This window comes from Ornithorhynchus anatinus, chromosome 13 (genome assembly GCF_004115215.2).
Source record: "Ornithorhynchus anatinus isolate Pmale09 chromosome 13, mOrnAna1.pri.v4, whole genome shotgun sequence".
Taxonomy (NCBI): domain Eukaryota; kingdom Metazoa; phylum Chordata; class Mammalia; order Monotremata; family Ornithorhynchidae; genus Ornithorhynchus; species Ornithorhynchus anatinus.
In genome coordinates this window covers 32496750-32522861 of record NC_041740.1, presented here as the reverse complement: position 1 = coordinate 32522861, position 26112 = coordinate 32496750, and the positions used below count along the sequence as shown (strand labels likewise).

The 26112-nt window shown below is 43.7% G+C and overlaps 1 protein-coding gene across 2 annotated transcripts; it reads left to right on the top strand.

Moving 5' to 3' along the window:
• The first annotated feature begins 1356 nt into the window (after window positions 1-1356).
• On the top strand, window positions 1357-25958 carry PRPF18 (pre-mRNA processing factor 18). Of its 2 annotated transcripts, XM_007656937.4 has the most exons (11): window positions 1357-1445; window positions 8431-8508; window positions 8628-8654; window positions 11701-11805; window positions 13594-13707; window positions 15244-15390; window positions 16177-16245; window positions 17126-17266; window positions 17407-17478; window positions 19013-19168; window positions 25406-25958. In XM_007656937.4, the coding sequence occupies exons 1-11, from the start codon at window positions 1380-1382 to the stop codon at window positions 25484-25486; spliced, it is 1056 nt and encodes a 351-aa protein (XP_007655127.1). In that variant the 5' UTR covers window positions 1357-1379; the 3' UTR covers window positions 25487-25958. The 2 variants fall into 2 exon arrangements, with proteins under 2 accessions (XP_007655127.1, XP_001507839.1); XM_001507789.5 differs by lacking the exon at window positions 8628-8654.
• Window positions 25959-26112: the final 154 nt, after the last annotated feature.

Genomic DNA, 26112 nt, shown 5'->3' with positions numbered 1-26112 from the left:
CCCGGGTCTACCTGACTTCCAGACCCTTGCTTTTTCTACTAGGCCACCCTGCTTCTCACTTGAAGGTTCACCAATATGTTCGTAGGTGTGTCACTCTGGCATGCTGATTTTCTATGAGAAGCAGCGTGGCATAGTGGCTGGAGCACGGGCCTGGGAGTCAGAAGGTCATGGGGATGAAGGCTGTGAGCCCCATGTGAGCCAACCTGATAACCATCCCAGCGCTTAGAACAGTGCTCGACACATAGTAAGCACTTAACAGGTGCCATCATTAGTAACGTGGCTCAGTGGAAGGAGCATGAGCTTGGGAATTCCGGCTCTGCCACTTGTCAGCTGTATGACTATGGGCAAGTCAATTCACTTCTCTGTGCCTCAGTTACCTCATCTGTAAAATGGGGATGAAGACTGTGAGCCTCACGTGGGACAACCTGATCACCCTGTAAATCTCCCCCAGCGCTTAGACCAGTGCTCTGCACATGGTAAGCGCTTAACAAATACCAACATTATTATTAATATTATTATCTGTAAAATGAGGATGAAGACTGTGAGCCTCATGTGGGACCACCTGATTACCCTGTAAATCTCCCCCAGCGCCTTAGAACAGTGCACTGCACATAGTAAGCGCTTAACAAATACCATTATTATTATTATTATTATCTATAAAATGAGGATGAAGACTGTGAGCCTCAAGTGGGACCACCTGATTACCCTGTAAATCTCCCCCAGCGCTTAGACCAGTGCTCTGCACATGGTAAGCGCTTAACAAATACCAACATTATTATTATTATTATCTGTAAAATGAGGATGAAGACTGTGAGCCTCAGGTGGGACCACCTGATTACCCTGTAAATCTACCCAGTACTTAGAACAGTGCTCTGCACATGGTAAGCGCTTAACAAATACCATTATTATTATTATCTATAAAATGAGGATGAAGACTGTGAGCCTCAAGTGGGACCACCTGATGACCCTGTAAATCTACCCAACGCTTAGAACAGTGCTCCGCACATAGTAAGCGCTTAACAAATACCAACATTATTATTAGTAGTAGTAGTAGTAGCAGCAGCAGCAGGATTAATGCTAGAGTTCCTAGGTAAAGGGTGCCCGGGTGTCGGCGGCCAAGGGGCCGGTGTTGGGCCACTTGTCTCTTTTCGGCCGCCTCTTTCCCCGCGCTTGGCGGCGGCCCCGCCAGGGGGCGCCGGAGGGCGGCGGCGGAGGAGGGGGGGGCGCGTGGGGGCCTCTCGTGCCCCTGGTCGCGGCCCTCGTGGCGCGCGGGGCGGCGCTTCCGGCGGAAGTGAGGGGGCCGCGGCCTCTCGGCCGTTGGGAACCGGAAGCGGCGGCGGCCGAGGCGGGGGGGGGCGGGGGGAGGGGCGGTGGCGGCCATGGACGTCCTCAAGGCCGAGATCGAGCGCAAGCGCCGGCTGCTCCACGACAAGGATCTGCTGCGGGTGAGCGGCCGGCGTGGGCCCTCACGTCCACTGCCCGCACTAATAATAATCCACGTTGGTATTGGTTAAGCGCTCACTCGAGAAGCGGCGTGGCTCAGTGGAAAGAGCCTGGGCTGAGGGGTCCGAGGTCATGGGTTCGAATCCCGGCTCGGCCACTGGTCCGCTGGGGGACTGCGGGCAAGTCACTTCACTTCTCCGGGCCGCAGTGACCTCATCTGTCAAATGGGGATGAAGACCGGGAGCCTCACGTAGGACAACCTGATGACCCTGCATCTACCCCAGCGCTTAGAACAGTGCTCTGCGCACAGCAGGCGCTTAACAAACACCAACATTAATTAATTAATTCTCGGGGCCTCGGCGTCCTCCTCTGTCAAATGGGGATGAAGACTGGGAGCCTCACGTGGGACAACCTGATGACCCTGCATCTACCCCAGCGCTTAGAACAGCGCTCTGCACGTAGTAAGCGCTTAAATACCGACATTATTATTATGGTTAAGCGCTTGCTAGGTCCCAGTCACTCTTCTAAGCATGGGGGGGGGGAGGAGGTACAAGGTAATGAGGTGGTCCCATGTGGGGCTCACAGCCTTCATCCCCATTTAACAGATGGGGTCACTGAGGCCCAGAGAAGTCAGTGACTTGCCCAGAGTCGCCCACGACCTCTGACTCCCCAGCCTGGGCTCTTGCCATTGAGCCATGCTGCCGCTCTAGATGGTATTTAAGCATTTACTACGTGCCAAGCACTGTTCTAAGCACTGGGAGGGGGAATACAAGATCATCAGATTGTCCCACGTGGGAATCACAGTCTTCATCCCCATTTGATAGATGAGGTTACTGAGGCCCAGAGAAGTGAAGTGGCTTGCCCAAAGTCACACAGCTGATGAATGGTAGGAGCGGGATTAGAACCCACGATCTCTGACTCCCCATCCCGAGCTCTTGCCACTGAGTCATGCTGCTTTTTAGACTGTGAGCCTGTTGTTGGGCAGGGATTGTCTCTCTCTGTTGCCAAATTGTACGTTCCAAGTGCACAGTACAGTGCTCTGCACATAGTAAGCACTCAATAAATACGATTGAATGAATGCCAGCAAATCAGGTTGGAGGCGAACCCGGTCCCACCTGGGCTCACAGTCTCCCTCGCTAAAGTAAAGTGATGGTCAAGTCGAACACAGTCCCTGTCCCACATGGGGCTCACAGTCTAAGCAGAAAGGAGAACCCCAGTTTTACAGATGGGAAAACAGAGGCCCAGAGAGGGTGGTTTGTTTTTTTTTTTTAATTTTGGTATTTCTCAAGTGCTTACTGCTGCGTCCAACCTGCTTAACTTGTATCTACCTCAGCGCTTAGAACAGTGTTTGGCACATAGTAAGCATTTAGCAAGTACTGTTGTTATTTTTATGTGCCAGGCACTGTATTCAGCCCTGAGATAGATACAAGCTAACCACTTGCAACATAGTTCATGTCAATGGTGGCACTTAAGTGCTTAGTATATGCCAGTCACTGTAGTAAACACTGGGGCAAGACAATAGGGTTGGTTGCAATCCCTGTCCCCAAAGCACTCAGTCTTAATCCCCATTTTACAACTGAGGAAACACACTGTCCTAAGTGCTTGGGAGAGTATGGTATTATAGGACTGGTAGACACATTCTCTGCCTAAGCCGGGACAGGGTAAGGGAGAAGCTGGCCAAGAGGAATCGTTTCCCAAAAATGGAGGAACTGCAGGCAGGGTCTGCTTCCCGCTGGGCAGGACCTAAATGATTGGAAATAGTAAAAATTCAATATGATTCAGCCCCTTTATGCTGCATTAAGCATAATACTTAACTGCTCAACATCCCAGTGTTCTCAGAGCCTCAGCTATCCAGGCACGTCAAGAGATGAAGAAAGCAGTAGAAGGGGCAGTGCGGGGGTATCTGCAGCACTGTTTGTTTTTCAAGCAGGCGCTGTGAGCAGAGAGTTAAATGAGGAGTCTGTGACCATTCGATAGGAGTAATGGGCACAGCCCCTACCCTGTAGGTTACAGTCAGTCGTAATTATGAGTACTTACTATGTGCAGAGCATTGTGCTGAGCGCTTGGGAGAGCTCAACACAACAGGATTAGCAGATATATTCCCTACCCACAACAAGCTCAAATGCTGTGAACCCTGTCATAAGAATATCACCTCCCTCCCCAGCCCTTGGTGATTCTAATAGTTACATGTTACTCTTACCTAATTCCTTACTTTCTGTCTGCCCCAAATATTGGAAATGCATTTCATTCTGCATGTTCTCCTTGCGGGTAGGGATCGTGTCTTCCAACTCTGTTGAATTTTTCCCTCCCAAGCACCAAGTTCAGTGCTCAATGAAGACCTCTGATCGAGCGAAAGCCTTTTGCCCCGTGTGCTAGTTGAGTTACCGATGGGGCAGAGTGAAAGTTTACACTCGTCTGTGTTGGGAAGCTTTGGACTGGCCTCTGTAAGTCTGTCCTCCAGTGGTAGAGCGTAAGAGCCGTGCCTTTCCTCAGAGCCGCCTGCCGCCCTGCTCCTCACAAAGCTGGTTTTCCAGCGTTCTCCGGGTAGCGCAGGGCTCTGTCAAGGGGTGGCTCGGGATGGCATTGGCGCGGGGCTGTGCCAGTCCACCTGCCCGCCCATCACCATGCAGCAGCACCCCAGGGCCCGCCCGCAGCATCGGTCCTCCCAGCCTTGGGAACAATTCTAGTACTGATCTTGGGTCTTGTTTCAGTGGTAAATGCGACTCCTAGGTGTTGGTGGACCCCCGTTTCAAAACGCGGGCTACCTTACAGCCATTATGCAGATAGTGTGGCATTTCTCCCTAGGTAGAGCCGGGGGTGCGGATTGTACTGCCCCTGGGTAATGATGTTGATTTTGCTACCCTGACAAGAGTCTTGTGTGTCATTTGATCTGTGAACTCTTAGTGAATGTTCAATTACCGGGCGAATCTTCTAAGACTTATATAATGTGAGCCCGTTGTTGGGCAAGGTTTGTCTCTCTCTGTTGCCGAACTGTACTTAGTACAATGCTCTACACACTAAGTGCTCAATAAATACGATTGAATGAATGAATCTCAAGGACTCTTTTAGCAATGTTGTGACCCAGTGAGTTTAAAGATGAAGAGATTAGTGACAAAAAGAAAAGTGTTGCTTGTTAATTAAATGAAGATGATCAAGAACCAACTGTTGGTTGTTTTAGAAGGTTATTTATTTTAGTCAGGTAGGCCTTTTAAGTGGTGGCAAGAAGAAACTTATTCTCATGAACTGCCACACCTCTGTTTTTGTGACCCAGAAGTTAAGAATTGGAAGGGGCACAAGAGGACCCCAGTCTTTGAAAATCAGTGTAGGAAAATGAATCCACTTTGTTAAAGAGAGGAGTCGTTCCTCTGTAGGCTTTATCTGTTTGATGCTAAAATGCAGCAGAATGGAAGGTGCTCATTACTGTAGGATGAAACAGCGTGTTAATCAGTGGTATGTGTGGAGTGCTTACTAGGTGCAGAGCACTGTGCTAAGCACTTGGGGGAGTACAATGCAACAGAGTTAGTGGACACGTTCCCTGCCTGCAAATGAGCTTACAGTCTAGATGGGGAGGCAGACAATAATATAAATCAGTAATTTATAAGATATACTTTAAAGATACACACATAAATGTTTGGGGGACCCAAAGAAATTAAACTGATGGTTAATTTGTTCTCATAAAATATATCCCAACTACTTTTATATTTCCTCTTTATGTAGCAAGATAATGCCCGAGCAGCCGTTTGGAATTTAATTCCACAAGCTTAATTGTGTTTTGGATTCAGTTAGAAAATGAACTATTTAAATCAGTATAATGCAAGAAAGCTAATTAAGTCTGTCAGTTTAGGTCTCAAAACTGTAACCAGATCTTTTTGACTTAGAATGAAGACTAAAGGAGATTTTTATAGGGTTGTTTTTTTTCCGAATTTTGGAATTAAATCACAAATGAGACAAAACCTTTGTAAAAGCAGCTTACAGGATTGTTGATTTGTAGTTTAACAGATGTTTCCAGAAACAAGTTCGTGCCTGAAATTAAATCAGACATAAAGCAGTCATGAATCCTGTAATAACTCACACAGCACTTCCCTTGTCTTGCTGTTTTGGGGGATTTGTTTTCTGTGGGAGATAAAGGTAACTTTTCCAGGTAGAGATAGCAATAGATGGTATTAAAAACATTCCCTCTCTTTCGTATTGGCTACCACATTTAGAAACAGAATCTTGTTGAACGAAAGTCCTACTTTTCCAAATGTTCATTAGCAGAACCACAGCTAGCTTATTTCCTCGGTAGTAGTAGTATTTAGTAAGTGTCTGCTGCTTGCAGAACACTGTACTAAGCGCGGAGAAAGAGTATATGAATGGGAATAAGACCTGAACTCCGGCCCTTGAGGAGCTCACGATCCATGAATAAGGTGGAGAAGGCCAGAAGCAGACACATCTGGAACAGTGACACAGTAAAACATGAAAGTGGCACAGGGCCAACGTTAAATACACAAAAAGCAAAAAAGTCAGTGAGGAGCTGTGACTGGAGAAGCCGAATTTCAGGCTGTTCGTGAATCAGAATCCACCGCTTACCTGTAAGGCCCAGTAGCGGCTTCCGTGGCCGCTATTCTCCCCGAAGTGGTATGTGGCCTCGTGCTGTAGCAGGCCGGGAGCGGCATTTGGAGTTCATCTGGCTGCAGTTGGGCAGGGGCGGCGAGGACACGCGGGGCATCGAGGCTGTGGTCACCGGATGTCTCGTTCGGCTCCGGAGGAGAAGGGCTGAGGAGACCCAGCAGCGGCCTTTATACGCGCCCCGGGGCCTGCAGAACATGCTGGGGGTGGGAGTTCAGTTGATCAAGGGCCCATAGGGCGGCCAAAGCATGGTCCCCAGCTCCGAAGCGATTCCGTGGCTGTGTGGAGGTGGTTTACCGGCCGTTCCCCCATAGAGGACAGCAGGGGCCTGGGAAGAAGTGAGAAGCAGCGTGGCCCTTTCGAAAGAACACTGGCCTAGGAGTTAGGAGTTTGAATCCAGGCTCTGCCATGTGTCTGCTGTGTGATCCCCCTGCAAATGAGGATCTTCATTCAGTCATATTTGAGGACAGCCATCGTGTCTATCCCTCTGAACGAAGAATCACGTTTCTTTCTCAGTGTGTCCCATTCAGTCCTGCATAGGCACTTTTAGTTTGATCAGATTACAAATCTGATGGAAAGAGCACTGGCCTAGGAGTCAGAAGACCTGGCTTCTAATCCTGCTCAGCCACTCATCTGGTTTTGTGACCTTAAGCAAGTCACAACTCCCTGTGCCTCATTTACCTCATCCATAAAATGAGGATTAAATCTTCCTCTGATTTAGATTGAGAGGCCCATGTAGGATGGGGACTGAGTCCAACCTGATTCTTCTATATCTACCGCAACACTTAGCATACTGCCTGGCGTGTAGTAAGTGTCTAACTATCTTTAAAAAACAAAAATGGCCCCACCGATCTCATTTTCCTAATGGAGACATTGTGCCCTTCTGAATTCAAGCCCATAACTGGCATTTTGAGTGCCAACACTGACTTTTCTTTGGATCATTATGATGATTTTGTGATCCTCAGAGAAAAAAATTATGGAATGGTTTCCTGGTAGATCTATTTATTTCTGGGGCCGAATTGGCTGGCATCCGGCCTTGTAAATATGTGGATGCCCAACTTGGGCCCGTCCCCAGGGCCACTTCTGCCGCCTTGAACAGCTTTGACAAGATCAATAAAAGTGAAATGACTTGCCCAAGCTCATACAGCAAACAGCAGAAGTGGAATTAGAACCCAGGTTTGCTGACTCCCCGGCCTTTGCTCTTTCCACTAGGCTCATGCTGTTATTGGGCCTGTTAACTTCCACTGAGGCCGCTTGAGCCCCATGGGGGCCAGGAGCCAAGTCTGAATGGATTTCCATGTAATAAGCCCAGTACCTAGCAAAAGGCCTGCGCATCACAAGCACTCGCTAAATGTCGGTAATGATAACAGTCTGCCATGGAGCCCCAGAAACCCTAATTTAGCCCCAGCCTAACTCAGAATCTCTCCCCCTTTTGCCATACCTGAAGCCACTGTATAGTATAAAAGAGACAGAAGCAGAGTGCACTGTACCAAAATGTAATGCTTTTTTGTGTACCTACAATTTTGAATTTCTTTTCCATCTGGTATTCGTCAAGTGCTTCCTATGTGTCAAACACTATTTAAGCACTGGGGCAGATACAGGTTAATCAGGTGGGACACTGGGGGCTCACAGTCCATGTAGAATCGAGGCAGTCTTGTGGATAGAGCGTGGGCCTGGGAGTCAGAAGGATTTGGGTTCTGATCCTGTCTCCGCCACTCATCTGCTGTGTGATGTTGGGTAAGTCACTTCACTTCTCTGTGCTTCAGGTACCTCGATGACAAAATGGGGATTAAGACTGTGAGCCCCATGTGGGACATGGACTGTGTCCAACCTGAATACTTTGTAGCTATCCCAGTGCTTAGTAGAGCGCCTGGCAAATAGTAAGCATGTAAATGCCCTCCCTCCCACCACCGAAAAAAAAGCAGAAGGGAAAGCAGGTATTGAATAGATGAGGCAACTGAGAAGTGAAGTGATTTCCCCAAAGTCACACAGCAGGCAAGTGGCAGAGCCGGGTTTGGAGCCCAAATCCTCTAACTCCCAGGCCCTTGCACTTTCCTCCAGGCCATTCTGCTTCCATCCATAATTTTCTGATGGATTGATGCTTCGATATACTAGGCCAAAACATCCAAGCCATCAGAAAATTACAGATGGAATTTCACCTGGTTTACTGGATGAATTCACACTTCTGCATGACTGCTGGGGGATCTGAGAGCGGGTGCCTAGTAACTAGAAAATGTGTATTGTCTAAAGAACTAGCAGGGCTGCCCAAATTTGAAGCAACAGAGAAGAGTTTATTGCACATAAGAGCAGCGCATTTTGGCAGTGGGAGAGAAGCTGATGTTTGAACAGCATATTAAGCTATTTTCTTTTCTTTTCTAGGAAAGTAAAAAATATTTCAAACGTAGTGAGTTAGCCAAAAAGGAAGAGGAGGCATATTTCGAAAGATGTGGCTACAAGGTACGGATCACCCCTTTAACTAATATGTGTGTTACGATGTGTATTTCTAAGTTCTTCTGTTATTGTTCAAATGACAATAAACTGTGTTCTCTGTTCAATTTGTCAATGTTATACATTAGCCTGTAAATGAGAAGCCAACTGAAGAGGTATGAGTTTTTACTTTTTTGAAAAGCCCTTTTTTTAAAATGCAGGAAAGACATGCATGATATTTGGCAATGAATATTATGTTATGGTTTGGCTTTTATCGTGAACAGCATGAAATGGCTTGAGGTCAAAGCTTGGATTTTTCTTTTTGTGTTTTTTTTTCTGTAGACATGGCCACTGGATCTGATACCGCCCCATCCTCATCTCCACCATTCTGAAATTAAACCAAAAAAAAATAAAGCACACATAAAGGAAAGCATTCAGACTGTTACCTTTGAGAACAAGCCAATGGTTTCAGTCCTGCTTTTTCCGTATTATTAAGCAGATGCTTTTCAAAGTCCTTAATCCTATTTTTGTATTTGAATAGGTAATGACAAATACTACAATTATTATAATTATTACTATTAATAATAATTGTAATAATTCTGTTTTCCCATAAAGGCTCCATCATGAAAAATAGTGCCACCCAGAATTTGTCTGCTTTTATTTAATAAGACAAAACATTTCAAAAACTGCTTAGTTCTTTGGATAGGAATGTAATGTTAAACTCTAGGCATTTTAGAAACAAGTGAGTCATCTGGAAGCTTTCATTTATATCTCCTAGCAGCATGAGACAAATTATCTCTGAATTTTATCTTGTTGACAACATGTTAGGTTTTTATTGGGAGGGGTAAAGGTTATGGAGTAGAGGGGCCAGGCTGAAATCGTTTTAGAAAATATGAGTTTTAATCTGATCCCGCCAACACTATTCCTGCTAAAGGAAAAAGCATTTGTTGAAAGAATCTGAATCTTCTTGAACATTGGTTTGAATGCGGGGTTTTTTAGGTCCCCTGACATTGGCCTAAAAAGGCACATCATTTTGCAGCTAGTAATTTGATAAAAATTCTAGAAAACCAGGCCTTTGCATAGTTGTTTAATTGGGAAAAAAGTGTGTTTTGACCAGTAGCAGGTGAAATACACACAGTTTATATCTGCACCTAGCCCAATTTATTAGTGTACTGGGGAGAGGGCATCTAACTAGCACTAACATTTTAGGGATTTTTTTGGCAGAACTAAGCACTGGAATGGATACAAGCAAATCTGGTTGGCATAGTCCCTGTCCCACGTGGGACTCACAGTCTTAATCTCCATTTTACAGATGAGGTAACAGACACAGAGAAGTTACGTGACTTACCCAAGGTCACACAGCAGATAAGTGGCAGAGCCAGGATTAGAACCCAGATCCTTCAGTCTCCCAGGCTCCTGCTCTATCCCCTAGGCCACATTGTTGGCAGACACATTTCCTTCCCACAAGGAGCTGACAGTCTAATAGAAGTCCTTAGTGCCAGACAGGTTGAATTTAAGAGCGTTTGCTTGTCCTTGGTAACACCAAGGGTCACTGTCGGGGTGTTTTTTCCTGGTTGAGCACTCTGCACACAGCATTCAATAAATACCATTGATCCATCGATTACTCACAGCCCCCCATCATCAGTGGTGACTGGGCTTCAGTTGCTGAGGAATCCCACAAGCTTCCCCCAACCCCCTTCAGACTCCCTCTTTCTGTAGACCCCATCTTCCTTGTATGTGAGGATGCATGAAGGGCAAAGATCACTCGAAAACTAGAGAAGAGAAGTCATATTATCAACCTAGCCCAATCATTGAACAAATCATTTTGTTAGAAAGGGATTCTCTTTCTGGTAGGAGTTTTTGAAAACTCAATGGGCAAAAATTTCCAGCTTCAGTGTTTTGATCTCCTTTAGCCTTAATGTGATCAATTTTTTAAAAAAATGCCAATACAATCCTCAGGCGGGCTCTTGATGGGTGTTTATTCTTCTTGACATTTTTCAGTAGCCTCCTAGCTCCCCAAATTTGTTCCTTTTTGGCTTCATGATGAGATAGGAAAACCCCTACAATTGGAATTGCTTGTTTTAAGTGGCAGGTGCTTTTGCTTTGCTGAGACTGTCTTAAGTGATGTGTGTAAGTGGTTTTCTTGCTCTAAGAGAAAGCACTGAAGCAAAATAAAATAACTACTGGAAAGATGCTGCTTGTGATTTTTCAGACCTACTGACAAAATGGCTGAGATCTCTTCCCTAGACCTGTTAATGGACACTTTATAAAAGATATGCAATTGTGGCCTAAAGAGGTTTAGTTTTCATGAACCTGGGGCTGCTTAGTCTTTCCCCATTCCCCTTGTCCTCTCCCTCCCTCCCTCCCTCCCTTCCTCCCCCAACCTTCCATCAAAAAGCAAGTTTATCTTTTCTCATTTAGTATTACTGGACTCCCTTTTTTAGTTGCTCTGCACTTTCAGACTTAGTCTGTTGAAGTTTGAAAGCGGGTTTTCCAAGCGAGATCATTAGCACTCATCTAAATGTTAACTAAAATGAGCTGAAAACTAATGCGTTCATCTATTTTGTTACGTAAAGTGTAACACCACAGGCTAGCCATGTCTTTCAAAGTGAATACAGGATCCTTGGAATTTCTTCTCGAATCTCTGAACATGTGTTTCTGAACTTTTGCTCTTGCGCTTCCTCCCAACACAAGTGTGGCACATTAGACAGTGATTAGCTGATGATTAGGCGGTAGCAAGATCCAGTTTGGTTTTTTTTTTCAAGTGATTGCATAGATTCTCCAACACTTATTTTTAAGTAGCAGTATTAATTTTTTCAATGTCTATTCCTAAAGGAAATAATTTTAATCTAGTTAAACTTTGCTTGCAATCTGAAAATGCAAAAAAAAAAAATGGAAAATGAATTCTGTTCAATGTGTCCAAGTTTAAGACCTTTTTACATTTTTTTGATTTTGGAAACCATAGTCTTGGATCACGTATGAGTTGTGAATCCTGACTACTTTTGTGATTTTTCTAGTTTATACCTTTATAGCTTTTTAGGCTGACGCATGTACATTTCTTTTACTCTTCTCCTCCCTTTAGAAGAGCATTGAGAGAAACCTCACATGTTTAAGAATGTTTTCATTTCTGTGAAAATGTAAAATGATATAAAATACTACAGAGTATTATTGTTGTAAACTGGACTTCATCTTTCCTGATTTTTTTTTTTTACCACTGCATAGGTGCTGCCCAAAGAAGAAGAACAAAAGCCATTAACATCGTCCAATCCAGTATTGGAACTCGAACTAGCAGAAGAAAAATTACCCATGACTCTTTCTAGACAGGAGGTAAGATAAGCTGTGTTTTTGCAATAATTTCCATAAATCTCTTGTTCCAGACATGTGTGTTTGATGCACTACAACCTTCTGCCCTACATGGCAAACATTTTTTTTAATATAGTATTTAAGTTCTTACTGTGTGCCAGACACTGTACTAAGCACTGCGGTAGATGCAAGATAATCAGTTACCTGATCTATAAAATGGGGATTAAAACTGAGCCTTATGTGAGACAGGGGCTGTGTCCAAGCTGATTATCTTGTATATACCCCAACACTTAACAGATACCATTAAAAACAAAATCCTTAGCCACCTTGATTTGCTTTTTTTCCCACCTCATCGTGTGGGGTTTGTTTTTATATTTTTTTGTTTTGGCTTTTTTGGGGGGGGGAGGCATTAATGTTAAATCCCCTTGCTCCCACAACATTGCCTTCCTGTGAAGTTTTTCACCTTGCTGTTTTTCCTGTGACAAAGGGGCAGGTCTGGGAAACAGCAGTCCCAGATGAGCCGCCGAAGCTGGGCCATCCTTGGGGAAGGTTTTAGGTCAGAGAACCATCGAGGGGCTTCCATGAGACGGCAGGGCCCAGCAGGAATCCTGAAAATTTGCTGGCCATCTTGGCTACCAAAGGCTTTGGCAACTGCAAGGGCACCCAATTGCCTGTTGGGAAATGGTACCATGGCTCAGTTTTGGCATTCGGGGAGAGCCCCTTTGGCCGGAAATGGGTCCAGCAAGAAAGAAAACCTTGGTTTGTCCTTGGCAGTGGGCTGCCCCCCTGCCCATCTGCTTCCTTGTTGCACTCTGTGCCTCAATGGGAGAGTGTTTGACAGGGACAAGAGCAGGCAAATGGGGATCCGTTCTTAGGCATAGAAGACCTAGCTACCAGTACCCTGTGAACCCAGGTGGGCATTTTGATCAGCCGAGCTTTTGGCCCCACCTGCTGTTAGCTGAAGGGTCTGGCCCTTTTGTCTTGTCTCATTCTAGTCAGGGAGGTCAGCTTGAGCCCTGCCAGCCGTACATAAGGTGAGAGTAGTGTGGACATGGGGTTTTTTTTTAATGATATTTAAGCGTCTGTTATGTGCTGGGCACTGCAGTAACCGCTGTGGTAGATAGAAGCTAATCAGGTCAGACATGGTCCCTGTCCCACATGGGGCTCATAGTCTCAATTCCTGTTTTACAGATGAGGTCACTGAGGCACAGAGAAGTGAAATGACGTGCCCAAGGTCACACAGACAAGTGCCAGAGCCGGGGTTTAAACCCAGGACCGTCTGACTCCCCAGCCCTTGCTCTATTCCCCAGTCAGCTTGTGGGCAGAGCCGGCACGCCTTCTTCCCAGAGCCAGGGAGAAGGGAGGGACAACTTTCCCGTACCTGCAACAGGGAAAGCAGGGTGAATTTTAGGACTGGTGGGGTGTCTCAGCCAACCCGAGTGGGGCCACTGCTGCTTTTCGCTTCCTTCCCCCCACTCCTGCCTTGCTGCCTGTCTAGAGTGGAACTCAGAACTTCACCATGGCAGCCAGGAGTGCTTTGTTAGGATGGGACACATTGGACTGGGTGGGTAAGAATGTATTGCATTCCACAGGGCCAACCGCCAAATAACTTAAAGACACAGGTGAGCTCATTGAGGCTGGGTCTGCCTTGCTGAGTTCACCAGTAGTGATTAGGGAGATACTTCATTCAGAGCAAAGCCGCCTCCTCGCCAGACTTCTGTTTTAAAGCAAAGAAAAATCGGTTGCCTTGACTTAAAAGTTTTGCTCTTTCACAATGACACTTAAGCAGTTCACTGAATTTGCTTTCTGCAGGTGATCAGAAGGTTGAGAGAAAGAGGAGAACCTGTCAGATTGTTTGGAGAAACTGATTACGATGCATTTCAGCGCTTGAGGAAGATAGAAATTTTGACACCGGAGGTTAACAAGGTAAGTTGAGAAACAAATGCAAAGTAAATGATAGGGTTTCCCCATTACACTTGTAATTTTGGCTTTTAAAAAGTGTTTTTTTAGAGCAGCGAAGTATCTAAAATGCTGCAAACTGGAATAGGTTTGTGGGCCAGTGTGGGTAACCCTTAGGTGCTTTTTAAATGTGCTCTCTCTTAAATCACAGGCACTAATTAGCCTTACTAGTACTAGCCATACTAGTTTGTATGGAAAAGCAACCCCTAGTTGTTGGCAGGAGTTGAGGTTTATTCAGTCATCGAGGAGAATGGCAGTGGAGGGATGTGGGCTGCTTTTTTCATTAGTCTCGTGAGCAAAGCCTGGTCGCTGGTACATAGACCTTTGTAAGCAGGCCTATGAAGCAAACCAATGACTTCCAGGTCCTCTAGTAAAAAGAATAGTAATCGTAATTGTGATATTTAAGTGCTTACTTTGTGCCAAGCACTGTGGAAGTGTTGGGGTAGATAGAAAATAACTAGGTCAGACCCAACCCCTGTGTCCCTGTGAGTCCATGGGGCTCAAAATCTAAGGTAGGAAGGAGTACGGGAATCAAGTGGTCATTTTAAAAAAAGACTTCCACAAGGTTTTCCAGGAGGCAAGTGGCAGAGTCAGGATTAGGACTTAGGTTCTCTGACTCCCAGGCAGTGTCAGAGTGGAGGTGTGAATATTGGCAGAACACCAGCCTGTCATGTTCCTAAGTGCTTGTCATGGAGCTCAGGTCCTCTTCTGCTTTGGAGAGTTTAGGGGATTGTGAGATGGAACTGGAGCTCACCCTCAGATTTGACTCTGCGCTTCACCATCCTGGCAGCCCAGAACTGAACCTGGAACGAAGCCTGGAACTGAGCCGTGCCCATTTGTAGAAGAGCAGTGTTGAGGGGAAATAAATTTGAAAAGAGGCAAGGAATGTGGGGAGTACAGAGGAGACCTGGACTATGATAGCAAAGTCTCCTCAGACTATCTTAAACATTAAATCTGAGGATAACTTGTAATTCATCTTTGTTCTGATTTAGGTTTCCAATCCACCTACGTAAAGAGTGTGACCCTCCTTTTGTCCCATGGAAAATCCAACCTAATCCAGAAATGCAGTTAAAACTTCCTTGAGCGGAGTGATATTAGCCATTGAAACCAACTGGATTCTTGTTTACCTATCCTTCAGGCCCTCACTTAGTCTTTCAGGCTCCACCTCTGGCTTTGTGGAGAGAAGTCGCTCAATTCTTCCAAAATTAATTTTTCACTTCGCTCTTTGGACAGAATTTCATTAGGGAACTAGGGAACATTCCTCCCACAGTGTGCAATTAGCTACAGTAGACTATGATGTTGGACAGACTATGATGTTGGAAGAAATGATTCCATAACGAGGGATCCTACAACAGTGTAGCCCCCAGGTTGTAGGAGAATGGAATGTACCAGAGTTGGTTGTCTAATTAATAAATTCTGGGAGAAAAAAATTAAAATGAATGTTTAACCTGCTCAGCGGTGAACCTTTTAGCATTAGTATAATTCTTCTCTTTCCTTTCTCAGGGTTTGAGGAATGATTTAAAGGCAGCTTTGGATAAGATTGACCAACAGTATCTCAATGAAATTGTGGGTGGCCAGGAGCCAGGGGAGGAAGACTCACAGAATGACTTGAAAGTCCATGAAGAAAACACCACCATTGAAGAGTTAGAGGTAATCTTGATAAAACCAGGTTGGCGTCAGTATACCATATCATCCTGGAAGCTCCATCCCGGGGAGACTCCATCACTGGATGCTGAGCACTGTATTAGATGCTTAGGGAGCACATAATAGAAGCAGAAGTCTTGGTAGTTCAAGGAAAGGGGCCTTGCTTTTAATCCTTTAATGATTTTCCAGTTCTTAGAAGTATCAATCAGCTGTACTTATTGAGCGCTTACCGTTTGCAGAGTACTCCAGTAAGTGCTTGGGAGAGTACAGTGTAACGTACATTCTCTGCCCACAAGGAACTTACTGTCTAGGGGGGAACCAGTCATTAATATAAATCAGTATATTACAGATACATCTACTTAAATGCTGTGGGACTCTTGGGGTTGTGTGTAAAGAGAGCAAGTAAGGGCAACTAATGAAGTAATCAGGTACAAGATAGGATTTTAATTTAACTGTAGTAACTCCTTGTGAATTTTGCACTATATAATGGTGACATGGCAGTTGAAATGACTTTCATAGTAATCCTCAGTTTCTACCCGTCACAGAATTTGACTGAATCGATCCGAGTCCCGAAAGAAACTGTATTTTGTTTGACTTCTTTTCTCCGTTCATTTTAAGTTCAGAGGACAGGAAGTTTTCTTTTCTACCTGTCTGAACATTTCATCAGCTATGAGAAGAAAACTAGAACGGTACCTGGTATATAAAATGAAAGTGCCTCTGTTATTCCCAATTTATACTTCATTATTTTGGGCAGTGATTGAAAATGAAAGGCCTTTTTTTTTTAATCCTCAGGCACTAGGAGAGTCCTTAGGAAAAGGTGATGATCATAAAGATATGGACATCATAACCAAATTCCTCAAGGTAATATAGTTTGTGAAAGATGACTGACTCTTGGACATCACATCTTTGGACAATCCAGAGTATAAAGGGAGAGCATAAAGTCAACGGAACTTGGCTAGGCTTTTGACCAAAGAGGTTAAGTCAATCAATCATTAGCATTTATTGAACACCTATTACGTAGAGCACTTTGAAAGTAGTAGTACTGGTAATAGTATTAAACACCTGCCGTGTGCAAAGCACCGCGTTAAGGGCTAGGGAAAAAAGTAAACAAATAAAATATGGAAAGCAGCCTGACTTAGTGGAATTAGTCTGGGCCTGGGAGTCAGAGGACTCGGCTTCTAATCTTGGCTTTGCCACTTGCCTGCCAAGTGACCTTGAGCAAGTGACTTGACGTCTCTGTGCCTCAGTTGGCTCATAAACATTATATAGTGTAATGCGCTTGATCTTGTTGTAAGGGATTGTAAAAGCCCACATTTTTCTTACCTTTCAAGTACCCGTGTAATTAACAAATTTTACAATTAACAAATTGTAAAAGACCAAGCAAAACACCTCCTAGGAAACCTCAACGAAATAGTCAAGGTAATTATAGGTATTTAATGATTCTTAAGGTGCTAAAATGTGATGAAGTTTGCTGAGTAAGCTCAGACACCGCAGATATTAGAAATAACATAGAGCTCATAGTCACCTCGCAAGAGGAAACCTCTTTCACCAGCAATATCTGTTAAAGTCTGTGTTGCCGAAATAACGGTATCTCGTATGTACCCCAGCACTTAATAGTGCTTGGCACATAGTAAGCACTTAACCAAGAGCCGATCGTTATCATTAGGACCTTTCATCTATGAGCCCTCGCTGTATTAAACCACAAGGTGGCGGTGTGGTATAATTCTCCCCCTCTTTGCAGTTTCTTCTGGGAGTTTGGGCTAAGGATTTGAATGCCAGAGAAGATTATGTAAAACGGAGTGTGCAGGGCAAACTCAACAGTGCCACTCAAAAACAGACTGAATCTTATCTGAGACCGCTCTTCAGAAAACTACGGAAAAGGGTGAGGAATCTGGAAGTGGATCGTCGGTTACTTATTAAAGCCGTGTAGAACCTCTTCTGTACCAGAATCTATGCAGTCTCTCCTCCCCGGCGAAAGGTGGCGATTTTTAATTTATGAAATTATCTGTGTTCATTTTCCAGACTCTTCCTGCAGACATCAAAGAGTCGATAACGGACATTATTAAATTCATGTTACAAAGGGAATATGTGAAGGTAGGTTTCGTGACGCGTACTGGGAGCCGGATGTCGTTTGAAAGCATGCACCAGAGCAATTTGGGTTGTTGGAATTCCTTAGGGAAAGTGTTTGGGAGACCAGAAAGATATAAAATAACTGTCTCACATAAGGTACAAGGATGGCAGGGAATTGATTCATTCTTTCAAATTTGGTTCTGATTCTTGGATTTCAGATTATAGCTGAGCTCCTGCTGTATCTTTCAGAGAATGAGGGTAGTTTTTTATCAAGATTTTGAAAGTCTGAGAACTTGAAGTGTTTATTGCTTGTTAAAGACCATGTGTGTCCTTTGGAGTTAAGGCATGTCGTTCTTGCTCATTTCCACTCGGGGCACAATTTAACCTTTGATTATAATAATAATAATTTTTATTTTGTGTAAACCTGAACTTTTCCCACCAAATGTCTGTCTCCTTTTCCCTGTTGGTAGTTTTGAAAGATACAGTGACAATATGAGTGAACTTAAAAAATAAAAAGGGAAATGTAATCGCCCATTTAGGCAGGTTTATGTGCACGTTTGGTGAAACTGTTAATTGGAATTTCCCATCAGTTGATTTTCAGAGTTGAAATTGCTCATGTAAGGACTTGATATAAAATGCTGAGCTGTCAAGAGGCACCTCCTTCTGTCTTATTGAACGTGTCTGTTAAATCCCACTAAAGGTGTTTTAACTTTGTAAAAGACAAACTGCTTCTCTAGATGATTCACTTCCAGTGTGCCCAGGTGAAGCCAGTTTGTGTGCATTTGTCAGCTGTGTAGCTATGTCCCCCAGGTGTTTGATAAGGTACTAATTAGGAGCTTGGTTGGACTTGCTTTCCCAAGACTCTCAGGGTCTTTTTAACACACACTTGTTGGCTTTCTGATGCTTTTGCCACAGTCACTTAGCTTGGGTTAGAGAAAGAATTTATATCTGTCTTCTCTTCATGAAAATATATATATATATAGCAGTGTAGAAAACTATAAATATCTCTGTTGTTGTAGAGGAGGGGGCTTGAGAGTCCAAAGGGAAGCTAATTCATCCTCCAGAAATTTTACTCAGGAGCTCAGCTTTGATCTCTGTTTACACATCTGTTCGGGTTCCTGCCCACAGAACACCCACAGTTTTCAGTCGAAATCCCATCCAGGGAACAGTTACAGCTACAGGTTGGGTTACAGAACCCTAATTGGAATCTTTCTTCATGAACGACCTCCGTCTGAAGAGAGGGATTTCAGGGCACTTGGGAGGGAGTCTAATCAGTACATTCAGTTAGCTAGTTCCACATCCAAAAGTACCATCAAAGAGATACTCTGTTTAAAAATGCAAACTCAGGTTTTATCTTTTCCACTAAAACTTGCAATCATGGCAAAGTCCCTCTTCCCCTTCCTTGGTCTGAAAATGTGGGGAAAATAATGCTTTCTCCTTGTTTCGGGAAGAGATGGGACTTTGAGAGCATCTGTTTAAATTGGTGTGAGGTTGAAAGAAATAGCAGTGTCCTCACAATGATTTATACCATTCTCATCTCTTTTGGAACTCTGTGCAGGCTAACGATGCCTATCTTCAGATGGCCATTGGAAATGCCCCCTGGCCCATAGGGGTCACCATGGTTGGTATCCATGCCAGAACTGGCCGGGAAAAGATTTTTTCTAAACACGTGGCCCACGTTCTCAATGATGAGACGCAGCGGAAATATATCCAGGTGAGAGGCTTGGGGAACTGGATTGAGGGATGCGATTTTGTGTTTGAGGTTGAGACCTTTTAAAATATGTGAGGTTCATAGATGCAAGAGAAATGCTGCCACATGCAGAAAATACAAGTTATAAGTGTTGCTTTTTCCAAATGTTATCTTTTTTCAATTGACATACTCTTTGGGGCAGATAGCATTGGGCGTTGAGCTAACATTTAAAAGAAATCATGGTAAATGAATTTTAAATAAGCAGTATAAATGTAATAAATGTCTTAAAAGTCCCACTTCATTTTATAAAAAGTAGTTTGAGCCACTTTGGGAAAGAATATATTGCATCCCTTTTTCATTATTTGCGAGACTGAAGTTTTCTTGAGGTTTGCAAAATATATGACCAAATTGAATCTCAGAATTGAATTGTAGCACAGCTGTTCAAGCCATCTCATCCCATAACTTTGTCCTCTGAGGTATTAATCTTTTTTTTATTAAATTTAGGTGAAGTCTAAAAAATGCTTTTTTTTTAAGCTTCACAGGACAAATGGCATGTTTTCTTTAAGGAAAACTTTATTTTCCTTGCTTCTGGAAAATTGTCTAGAAAATCTAAGTGGTCCACTCAATTTCCTCAGGGAATGCAGGTGTGGCTGATGAGTGGGTGACTGATGAGCACATCTGCACTGTATACAATGCAGGCCCTTGCTATACTGCTGCTCTTTTTTAATGCATGACACTGTTTTGTTTTCTCCCTTTTGGTGATATATTCTTCTTGAAGTCTGTGTTGTGTGCATCACCTGATGTCTGTTTCTTCCCTGCCACCCTGCCCTGGTGCCTGCCTGGCTTCCAGCTGCCTACTTCTTTGCCGCAACATTTGAGGTTTTGTTTCATTGCCTCCTTCTAGCATTTCTTCCTTCCAGCATTTCTTCTCACCATCTTTTCTGTAGTTATTTGAGTTCAACTCAATCTTTTGGGTAGCCCACTGTCACCTATCCTCCTCCCAGATTTACCACTTTATATGTTGACTCTGGTGAGCGTTTTAATAACGGTAATAATATTGGAGGTTTTTGTTAAGTGCTTTCTATGTACCAAGAACTGTACCAAGCACTGGGGTAGATACAAGATAATCCAGGTCAGGCACAGTCCCTGTCCCACATGGGGCTCGCTGTCTAAAGGGGAGGGAAAACAGGTATTGAATCCTCATTTTACAGATGGGGAAAACGAGGCACAGAGCAGTGAAGTGGCTTGCCCAAGGTTACACAAAAGACAAGTGGCAGAGCCAGGATTAGAGGCCAGGTCTCCTGACTCCCAGCCCATGCTCTCTGTGCCAGGATTTGCCTCACTTCCACACTTAAGCCTCCCTGGCACGTATCTCTCCAGACCCCTTTGATGAAGCTCATTTCATTTGATGAAGCTCATTTCAGCACAGGCAGAGCAGGTCCCGGGATGGCAGGGTCGAGGGTGAACATCCCTCTTTCAGGCTAAGGGGACGGTTGCTCCTGGGAAGTACGAGGACAGTGGCAGATGCCCTTGTAGTCACGGTGATAACTCAGTCCAAGTGGTTCTGGCCCAGCCTGAACATTTTAGCTGATAAGGTCTACCAGGTTCTGTATCGTAGTTGATATCCTTGTAATGATCCCAGTGTTTGTTAGAACACTGCTTTGCCCAGTATTACTTAGTATTATTATTATTATTAATACGATTAATAATCACGATTATTAATAATACAGTGCCCCCCCCCCCCCCCCCCCCCCCGCTAAACCATCCCGCCTCTTTTGTATTATTCTTGGGACTTTGCCCCTCCATTAATGTGGATAATTGAGAGTTGACTGTAGTGATCAGGTGGGCTTGATTAGAGTGATTAAATGGTCTTGGTACAGTATTAGGTATATTGAGAACAAATGTAATGGGACCATTCTGCTGTTTTTGAGAGAGTCTCTTTTATTCTTGCGAATGTGTAAACTCCTGGGCAGAAATAGAGCCACACATTCTTTCCCCTCAAAAATGTAACCTCACTAAGAGGGATTTCTGATCTCTGCAGCTGGAAGGAATCCTTTCTTATTTGGTACAAATCGAGTGCTAGTTTTAAATGGAGGGTGAGATTTTTAGGTACTTTGTTCTTGTGGCCAAGAAAGTTTTCTTGGCCAAAACTTCTAGATGAGAATTTTGAGCAGAGCCAATAATATGTGTAGAGTAAGCAGCCCCTCTAGTAGTAGCAGCATCAGTAATGGTATTTACTAACTTCACTTTAACACTCATCACAATGCTCTTCACAGACTGAGCACTCAATAACTATGTCCAGAGCATCGCACCGGGTGATTTAACAGTGAGTGTCACCTGGGCCACTCACTTCTTCCGTCCCCTCCCGATGGCCCACTTAATGGCCGTTTCTTGCTCCATAGGACATTTGGGAGAGTGCAGGTGGAGAGGAGGAGAAAGAAACTCCTGCCTAATTTTACCTTCTGCCAAGTCTCGTCTTCTGCCCTTCTCAGATTTTAAATTGTTCACGTGATTTGTGACAAGGCTCTCCCATCTATGCAAAAGGCTCTAGCTGTTGGTTCTGAACGTGCTGTCTGTGGTTAACTTGGTGCTCTGTGTGTCACGGTCAGAAATGAGGTGAGGGCCCAGCCCTCAAGATCCCAAGAGAACGCACTAGGGATCACACATAAGTTCAGTTAAGCTCCATTACAGAGTTAAGCCTGAAGAAACTGGCTCCCTGATCACCAGGTTCCCATGGAATTTGGGGCTTGAGACTTCAGAGCCAGAAGAAGGAGAAACAGGAAGCATAAAGCCAAGCAGGGAGGGTGAGTGACCCTTTCCATTGAGCCTCCAGCCAGATTCCTTCCCCCCGCTGATTTCTAGAGTCCGAGTGAGGACTGAAAAAGGAAGAGAGCAGCTGGTGTACGCGGCCCCAGACGCCACTCAGCTTCCTCTGAAAATTTTCACAAAGTTATGGTCTGTGAGCCCTGCTCTATCACAGGGATCCACTGAACAAAAGCATTGATCAGCCCTCACAGTTCCCCACTCCCTGAAGATATTCTGGGAGCCACTGGAATAAAATTGGCCATTTTTGCTTCTCCTGGCTTAAATTGTTTCTTGCCTTGGGCATTTTAATGACCATGTACTGCTTGTTTGTTCACTGTTTCCTTCTGGGAAGTGATTAACTTTTGGAATGGAAGCATGTTCACCTGCAGAAGATGGGGGCGGCTTTCCGTTTAATAATCCAAACTGGGACTGGGGTTTCCTGTGTCCCAAGCTATCGATTTTCTTGTAAATGGAAGTAAAAATTTTCCAGAATGTGCTCTGGCGTTATATTTGGTTCTGGAGATTTCGCTTGAGCAGCTGTGTGGAAATACCTGTATCCACCTTCTCCCCAGGAGGCTCGGCATCCGGGGAAGTTCCTCAGATGACTATTTCATCTGCCGAAAAGCTGGATTGGCTCTCATTTAAAACGAGGTCAGGGCAGAAGAATTTGATTTTAGCAGCGTTTGATGATTCCCTGCAGCTCACTCTGGGAAACCTATAATTTGTGCCTAGAGGAGATGTAGGTTTTTGGGGTTGAATCTTAGGTTGCATGGGCCTGTTCTGACAAATCCGAGAGCCAAATGATTAGTTGAACATCATGTATTGACTCTGTTCGTCAAAGTCACATCCAAAGTCAGGTAAACAGCTACACCCAGGTGTCTTCCGTTTCAGCTCTTATATGTTAAGGCTGGTGTTCTCACTAGCACTAGGCAGTGCGTGCATGTTGGCAGTCGGAGTCTTATTCCCCTTAAGATCTGCTCCTCCGAAAGTAAGCATGATGTCCCGTTAAAGAGTAAGCCGTCTTCCTTTTAATACCCTCCAGTGCCATGGAGTAGGGACTCATAACATTATTGAAGACTCGTTCTTAAACCTTGCTTTGCTTCGATCCCTTAGCTAGTGTTACCTCAGTGAAAGAACATTGGAAGATTAGTGGTGATAGATAAAGCGCTAGCCAAGATAAGCTAGGAAAACTGGGGACTCTTGTCAAAAGATGTAGGCTTCTCGGTTAACAGTTGGAGGAAAGGGGAAATGGGAATACCATGAATGATGGATTGTGTGTGTATGTGCGCGTGTGCATGCTCACACACTCAGCCCACCACACTATTTGAGGTATAAATATCTTTGTGACTAGTGATCCAGGATACTGCAGTTACTCCCTCTCTCCCTCTTCCTTTCTCTCTCCCTTGCCCATTATGAATATAATGGGTATATTATATATATTGACTGGTAATGTAAGCTCGTTACTGGCAGGGAGCATGTCTGCTAATTCTCCTGTATTGCAGTGTCCCAGGTGCTTAGTACAGTGCTCTGCACATAGTAAGCACTCAATAAATACCACTGATTGCTATACCTTGTGTAGAATTTGAAGCAACCTGATTGGTGAAATATCTTTCGAGTTAGACTGAAACATTGAAAAATTCTGGGCTTGTATTACGTTCATAGTGTACATAAACAATGTGGTCTTTCGAAGAAACTGATTATCTTTCTGGGGGTGATTCCAGTTTGCCTGATATGTTGAGTAGCATGTAGTTAACAGTAGCAGTGACTAACCTAAGTGATTTGGGGACAGATTTTCAAACTGTGAAATGTTTTAATAGTGTAAGCCATCCGCATTTGAGTCTAAGTTTCTTGAGCTCAGGGATCCTGTCTACCAGCTGTATTGCAGTACAGTCTCCCAAATGCTTAGCACAGTACTCTACCCATAGTTAAGTGTTCAGTAAATACTGTTAATCGATCCTGTATTCTTCCTAAAGAGAACAAGCCTTTTAAGGACTTAATTTCCTATTGGAGAGCTTCACCCCCAGCTGATTTAAATTATGTGTTGTTTTTTTTTTTTTACTCTAGACTATAAATGTGTTGTGGGCAGGGAAAGGATCTACCACAGTGCTGTTTTACTCTCTCAAGTGCTTAGTACAGCGCACACAGTAAAGCACTCAGTAAATACCATTGATGGATAATTATGCTTTTGCCATATTTGCTGCTGTCTAAAGATGTCTAAAGCTGTTGTTTCATTTGGGAGTTCTCTTTCCTGGCTTCTTGTCTCTCTTAATACCTATTCCTTCAGGGGCTAAGGATGCCAAGTCAGTGATAGCACACTCCTCTCCATGACTACCGATTGCAGTTCTGTAAACATAGGATTAGGGTTTCACTGCAGGGGAAGCTGGACTTTAGGAAGGGCGCATGCGCTCTCCTCAAGTAGTTTGCGGAAAGAATAGTGAGAATGAGGATCTGAGTCAAATGAATTGTGCCAGATTCCCTTTTTGGCCATTGTGCTCCATGGAAAAACCTCTGTCTTAAGAGAGGTTAGAAGATAATTGGAAACAAAATAGAAATTCCTTGGGATCCCCCTAAATAAAATCTGGCCATTCTTAGAATTGATGCGGAACTGTGAAGTTAAATATTTGAACATCAGGTTTTTATCATGAGATACTATATATAGGAAAAGCAGTATAGGAAATTAAGACAGTGTTTCAGAAATCCTTCATTTTGAGTGAGGGAATTCCACAGTTCTTTAAATTCTAGAAGCTTTAGGGATGGGTTTTTTTTTTTTTACTCAGATATGTGTATATATATGCATATATATATAATATATAATCTTAAAATTTATGTAATGTGTATATATCTTAATATATATATGCACATACAAGATATATGTTTACATCAGCACTTAGAACAGTGCTTGGCACATAGTAAGCACTTAATAAATACCATCATTATTATATATCTTGGTTGAATATTGTGTATAGATGCCTAGCAAGGGAAAGCAGTATAGGAAATTTTAAAAGTGTTTCAGAAATCTTTCATTTTGAGTGAGGGAATGAATTCCACAGTTCTTCAAATTCTAGAAGCTTTAGGGATGTTTTTTGATTCAGCTAACCTTTGGGACATAAAGTAATTAGCACCGCACCGCATACCTCAACCCTCCACTGTTTACAAATGCTCCCAAAGAAATGATTACTTATGAGCTCTGGAGGGGACAACTGGGTTGGTAGCGACTTTTAAAAATGGGGGGAAAATTTAAGCCTTACAAGTAAGAATTTAAGTGCTGAGCATTGCTTTTTGAGTTCTTCGACACATCTGTCTTTGTCCAGTGGCAGTTTGTATTTCATGAAAGACGTTTTTGTTCCAGAACAGGAAAATGCCATTTCAGGGTGTTTGGATTCTTGTCTTTAATTTTTGCTTGATTGTTTAACTTTTTTTCTCTCTCTCTCTCTCTTTTTTTTTTTAACTTTGTAGGGGTTGAAGAGGTTAATGACCATTTGCCAGAAACACTTTTCAACTGACCCATCAAAATGTGTGGAATACAATGCACTATGAGCTCTCTTTGTGCACATTCAGAATGTAAATAACTCTTCTCCAAAACCAGACATATGGGCCATGGACTACTTGGAATCCTGACCAAGAACGAGGGGGAGCATCGGAAAGCTGGGGTTTTTTTCCGGCCTCCAATTTCTACACTTGATTACATTTGTTTTCGGAACTGAATAGATTTTTTTCTTCAATCAGATCCAATAATGAACAGTAATTTGGGGCCTTGTTTTTATTTTAAATAGTCATGAAATCAGGAACTGAAGATTATTTTCCTACGATGTAGGTGGCTTGCAACGGTCACTTAAGGGTTTTCAGTGGACTCATTCCCGTTGTATGTGGAAGTTGTGGGAAGATGATTATAAGGAAGCATTTGAGATTGGATCTTAATTATTTCTGTAAAAATATGACCTTCATGTTGTCTTTAATGTGGCATCGTAGGAGAGATGTCAACTGAAAATACAGACTATAGCGGGTGAAACTGGTTTGAAATCTTTCAATGCATATGCTTTTATTCTTAGTTTCCAGAGAAGAGTTTTTGGTTAATATTGTGACCCTAAATTTAAGAGTTTGGGTTATCCGGTCTAAACTACTGTTTGCTAGATGTGGGCTCGTGCAGTTTTTGGGGGGTGGGG